This window comes from Pygoscelis adeliae, unplaced genomic scaffold (assembly GCF_000699105.1).
Source record: "Pygoscelis adeliae isolate BGI_AS28 unplaced genomic scaffold, ASM69910v1 Scaffold67, whole genome shotgun sequence".
NCBI lineage: Eukaryota > Metazoa > Chordata > Aves > Sphenisciformes > Spheniscidae > Pygoscelis > Pygoscelis adeliae.
In genome coordinates this window covers 5,260,046-5,266,232 of record NW_008825271.1, presented here as the reverse complement: position 1 = coordinate 5,266,232, position 6,187 = coordinate 5,260,046, and the positions used below count along the sequence as shown (strand labels likewise).

General features: G+C 42.2%; 1 protein-coding gene across 1 annotated transcript in view; it reads left to right on the top strand.

Moving 5' to 3' along the window:
* Positions 1-6,000, top strand: part of FGA (fibrinogen alpha chain) — a 6,521-nt gene extending 521 nt beyond the window's left edge. Inside the window, exons 2-5 of the mRNA XM_009329797.1 lie at positions 1,416-1,544; positions 2,735-2,918; positions 3,204-3,349; positions 4,302-6,000. Coding sequence (XP_009328072.1) covers positions 1,416-1,544; positions 2,735-2,918; positions 3,204-3,349; positions 4,302-5,405 — 1,563 coding nt within the window. The 3' untranslated portion in view covers positions 5,406-6,000. The remainder of the gene's footprint in view (positions 1-1,415; positions 1,545-2,734; positions 2,919-3,203; positions 3,350-4,301) is intronic.
* The last annotated feature ends 187 nt before the right edge of the window (positions 6,001-6,187 follow it).

Here is a 6,187-nt window from a genome sequence, read left to right as displayed (position 1 = left end):
GATTTTCCACCTACAAATGACGCACAATACTTTTATAAAATGCACATTAAAAAACAATGATTCCTGTGGCAGCAACATCAGGTTAAACTAGAGCTAAATAAGAACCAATTTTTAGATAAGGAAAGTGATAGACTTGATTTTCAACTATGCTAATATAACCTTGTTCTTTTCTTATTTAGGTCTCAGCCCGTAATCTTGTATTAGATTCTTTCCATTTCTCTTTGTGACTTTTTTTTGAAGAATGTGAATGTTTTAACAAATGACAGAAATTACAGGGAGCAGATGTGACAAAACAGAAGCACTCACATTGGAGCTGTCAATGCTGAGAGGGCACAGACCACCTAAAAGTAAAGTTTTCAGCTGTTACTTTTAAGAGGCACTTGGGCCAGATCCTCAGGATGAATCAAATCAGCATGAATCTGCTGATTTTAATAATGACATTCCAGTTCCCCAGGGCTGAGGTTCTGGCACTGGAGGCTAGAATTAGGAAAACTTTCTCTGCCTCAGAATTAATCATTAGTCATAATAATAATTAATCATTAATCTTTCCAAGCATTATTTATGCTGCTTGAAAAGAACTTAAGGTGTGCAGAGGAATCCAGTCAGACCTAATTACATCTCAAGCCCTAAAACAGGGCTTTCTTTTATGACAAAGAATTATTTTCCAGTCCTTTACTGAGCGATAACACAGTAGGAATCCTTACAGTGTTTTGGCTTAGAATCAGCTTGTGTATATGCACTTTTTCTTCTAGGTTTGAAGAAAATCTCAGTATATTTATTTCTCCTCTTTCCATTAGCACAGTGTAATCCATCCATCACTGACATTGTTATTTTCATTACGATGTTATTAGCTTTCTTCCTCTTTAAGCCAGGTTAAACAGTGCTACAAGCTTACAATTAGCAACTGTGATTAAAATCAGAAACGGTCATGGCAAAACTCTATTGATATATATCTTTAAGCCAGTATTGTGTAGGCTGAAGGTGGTAGAATGAAAGTAGAAATTTAGGAATATTGCAGCAAGTGGAAATAGAATATAGGATTTTTAAAGTATTTGCTTTAATTTAACCAGTTTCAATCTAATTTCAAGTTAATTTTATATTTATACACAGAACACAAGATTTCTGTGGAATAATATTATCATAATATATACTGAGCATCACCAGATCCCTCCATAGCAGCCTTAATTTTAAGAGATGAAAAACTTTATTCTGACAAAACAAACAAAATCATATCTTAGAAGAAATGTCAGGGATAAAATCCTTGCACTGTTTGGTGTGATGCTTTCCAGATGGCTGTAATTGCCACACGTCAGCTATGCCACTGAGTGTTTGAGGATGTCAGCATTGTGTCTCTGTTCTCTTGGCAGCTGTTTAGTTAATCTCGGTTTTGCTTTTCCCCTTTTTCCTCCTGGCAGGCACAAGATGGAGAGAGTACCTTTGAAAAGCAGGGTGCAGGAGTGCGTGGTCCCAGGATTGTGGAGCACATGTCCCAGTCCACCTGCCAGTATGAGAAGAACTGGCCCATCTGTGCAGACGATGACTGGGTGAGCAATGAGCTCTGGGGGCAAAAGCGGGGCCCGTCAGTAGGGTGCTCACGGACATCAGCCGGACCGCTACGACGGGTGCCATGCAGCCAGCACGTGGTTGGGCTTTAGGTCTGAGGGAGGACAAGTAATGCTTCATGTCGGGGCAGCCTGGAGAGATCTCCTGAGGGAAAGAAAGAAAGGAAGAAAGAAAAAAGTGAGGAGAAAGAAAGAGGGAGAAGAGAAGTTTGCAGGGGGGCAGAATCACAAGAGAAAGTAAGCCTGGAAGGGAAAGATGAAACAAAAGAAGGCTATTCCTAGAAAAAAAAAAAAAGAAGGATTTCTTTTCAGAATTTTGATATTGCCACTTTGGGAGTTGGTAAGAGAAAGGCACGGGAAAGAAAGATGTAAGACGAAGAAAAGAAATAACTAGAAATAACTTACTCTTCACAAGTTACATTTCAGAAAGTCTGATGACAAAATGTTCAGTAAAAGATCCGTAATGATTGACTGTATGTCTGTGTATAAGCTGTTAATTTGTCTCCCTCTCACCTCTTGCATCTCAGCCCATCTCTATGCTACATTTATCTGATGAAATCTTGGCAAAGAGCTTTAGTCTGTAAGAACATCAAGCTTTTCTAAGGAAAATTTTGCTTAAACAAGTTAGCCTCTGACATTCTTGCTCAAACTGGACAACAAACTTTGCCTTACAACAGCCCTTTGGGATATATATATATATTTTATATATAATATATATATTACAATATATATAATTTCACCCCTGAAGAACAGAGGAGAGGGAAAATTAAGGGTCAGTCCTTTGGGATATATATATATTTTTTATATATAATATATATATTACAATATATATAATTTCACCCCTGAAGAACAGAGGAGAGGGAAAATTAAGGGTTTACCTGATCACCCCTTTATGGCAGGTTTCTGAGGATGTGCTTCACTGATTCCATCACACCGGTGTTAGAAGCATAGGAGGTAAAGGATCAGTCCCCAGGTGGCTTGCTCTAAGTCACACAAGTCCTTGGTGAAGTCATTGGATGAATAGGACAGGACATCTGAAGAGAACTAACAGAATCTTGCCCTAATTTTTTTTAATGTGTTTTCAGTGTTGGCTGAAAGTCTGCAAACATAATGTTAAAAGAAGGTTTACTCGTGAAGATTTTAGCACAATTATTTCCTTCTTCCAATCTTAGGGTACAAAATGTCCATCAGGCTGCAGAATGCAGGGACTGATTGATGAAACGGACCAGGATTATAGTCACAGAATAGACAAAATCAAGAAGCTGCTTGCAGAAAATCAAAACAACTATAAAAAATCCAATCGGATAATTGTGGAAACCATAAATATACTAAAACCAAACCTGGACAGTGCTCAGCGTGAGTATCTCGCATCCAGTTTTATTATCCATTGCTGAATTTTTTTTTTTTTTGTGCATAAGCAATATGTAGTGAAAATATATGCTTATTATCAAGGGCCAGAATGAACATAGTAATACAAGACTCTTAATTGCTAACTAGTAAAAACTAATGTAATTTTTACCTGCTCAGTACTATGAGAAATATGTTCTTAATTACATGTTTTAATTACATATTTTAAAGTATGCTACTCTTTTAGGAAAGAAAATCACACATGCATAGGTGACTGATGCATTTCTGTTTCAGAGATTGATGAGACTTACGATCACGTGTCAGGAGAACTGAGGCGGAGAATTGTGACATTAAAGCAGAGAGTTGTCAGTCAAGTAAACAGAATTAAAGCTCTGCAGAGCAGCATCCAGGAACAGGTGGTGGAGATGAAGCGCTTGGAGGTAGGTAGCTGCTACGTAATTGCCATTCTTTACAGGGCTTAGCTACAGAAAGAGGGTCTATCCATTATACCGTACACGGTGAGCAGTGCTCCCTCTGGAAAGAAAACATGATGCAACTCTCACAGGATCTGACCGGCTGAGGCAAACCCCCAAATGAGATGCTTTCTGGGCATGTTTTTCTTCTCCTGCTGTGTGGGAACCAGCGTGAGCTCAGGAGGACTCCTAGCCCCATGTGCTACTTCTGCTCTCAGACAGGCAGCAAGGATTTTATATCTGCTGATAACTGGCTCTGTATGAGGCATTTCTCCTGCTGTAAGGAGTTGCTGAGCAGCTAGGACGAGGAGGACATGCCCTGTCCTTCCCCAGTGCTGCCACCGCTGCCCACAGCCAGTGCTGGCATTAGAGCCCGTGTTCCCAGGTTGCAGCTGATTCCTCTGATGGTAATGCAAGGAAAAGTTCTGGCACAAACAGCATTTTTGCTCAAAAGCCCATTTTGATCCCTGGATCAGAGATCCAGCTTTTGGACCATTTGGGAAAGCAATGGTACCCCCAGGATGGCAGGCCTCACAGCAGGGCCATGACAGACACTGGGACAAGTCCAGTATCTTCCCCTCTCCTTGGAAGAAGTGTTTCTGCCCCAGTCCCCAGGGAGTGCGCCCAGCTCTGTAGCACTCCCACCAAAGCCAGGAAGATACCCCTATGCCCCAAGAATAAAGGGAGCAGAGATTGGGAATGTGCTACAATGTACTTCTCCACGGAGCTCGTGCACTGTGCTACTGCACGTGTCCTATTTACAGTGGAAACAAACCCAGGGATGATTTCAAAACTGAGCTTTGGAAAAGCTCAGCTGTAGGTGGGAGCTCCCACCTTTCCCCAGTCCAGTTAAAGGATACACTTGCTTGATAAAGTCAGGAAAGCTCCCTAACCAAATTATTTCTCTCTGTTTATGTAGGTGGACATTGATATTAAGATACGAGCTTGCAAAGGAACCTGTGCTAGAAGTTTTGATTACCAGGTGGACAAAGAAAGCTACGACAACATCCAGAAGCAGCTTACCCAAGCCAACTCCATCAACTTGCACCCAGAGCTTCAAACAATCACCATGAGCACACTGAAAATGAAGCAACTTAAGGACTCGAATGTTCCTGAGCATTTTAAGCATAAGCCTCTGCCAGAAATGCAAGCTCTGAACATAATCAATAACATCAAGCAGATGCAAGTGGTATTAGAAAGATCAGAAACAGACACGAACCCCTCCCGAGGCGACAGCTTGTATCACATAGCAGAATCGAGGGGGGGTGGACCTTCACACACCAGCAAATTAGTTACTCCTACTCATGGGAGAGAAACCCTTAGTCAGGGAGACAAAACCACCTCCACTGTTCGTAGATGCACCAAAACTACCACCACAAAATTTGTCACTGGCCCTGATGGCCCTAGAGAAGAAGTAGTTGAAAAAATGAGTTCTTCTGATGGCTCAGACTGCTCCTATTTACAAGGAGCAGGAAGTGTTGGACGGGAAGGGAGCACGTACCATGTTGGTGGGACAGATAGCTTCCACGACCTAGAGAGGTTATTCCCTGAGCTAAACCCATTTTTTACCCCTGATTCTTCATCCACTGCTGGTAGGCACTTTGCCGGATCTAGCAGCGTTTCAACTAGCAGCCACGTAACTGGCACAGGCAGTAGTCACTTAAGTACTGGAGTATCCAGTCATTCAGGGACTTATGGGGGGAAAGACAAATTTACAGACTTAGGAGAGGCGGAAGAAGATGACTTTGGAGGACTTCACCTTCGGCCATCTGGATTCCCATCTGGCAGTGCAAGTCACTCCAAGACTGTAGTGACCAGCGCCTCTTCTAGTTTCAACAAGGGAGGCTCCACTTTCGAAACCAGAACACTAAAGTCCCGTGAAATAACTGAGCAGCTAGGTGGGGTGCAACATGATCAGAGTGCAGAGGATACCCCAGACTTTCAGGCACGCAGCTTCAGACCGTCAGGAGTGAAGCAAAGGACAGCCAACACTGGGAAAGGTACACAGGCATCACAGAAGTAGTTATTGAGGTAGTGGAGCCAAACTCCATCCATAACCAAACTGACACATTGGTTTTAGATACTGCAGTACAACAGTGTGATGATAAAATGCAAGCACTGTGTCTGTTTGTTGCCACCTCAGAAAGAAAAAAGGAAAATATTTCATTAATACTCGGGTATTAAGACAATTCACTATTTAAGATGTAAAGTTTTCTTTTCTGAATTCTTTTTAATGTTGCCTGTCACTATACCTAGTGTAGTCCAAGACATGTTTAACAATTTTCCTCAGAGCTATTGGTACTTGGAGTCCTCTGAACCTTTTATTAAATTTTGCTGATAACTCCTGTCAAACCAGATCAACTTTTTTTTTTAGACTGTGATGATATCCGCCAGAAACACACTTTTGGTGTCAAAAGTGGCATTTTCAAAATCAAGCCAGCGGGATCCAATAAGGTTTTGTCAGTTTATTGCGACCAAGAGACCACTTTGGGAGGATGGCTATTGATCCAACAGAGAATGGATGGATCAGTGAATTTTAACCGGACCTGGCAAGACTACAAGAGAGGTTTCGGCAGCGTGGATGGCAGAGGGCGAGGAGAGTTCTGGCTGGGCAATGAAAACATACACTTGCTGACTCAGAATGGCACTCTCCTTCGGGTAGAGTTAGAGGACTGGGATGGAAATGCTGTGTATGCAGAGTATATCATACAGGTAGGGTCTGAAGCAGAAGGGTACGCCCTTGCCGTGTCCTCCTACGAGGGGACCGCCGGGGACGCGCTGATCGCTGGCTGGCTGGAAGAGGGC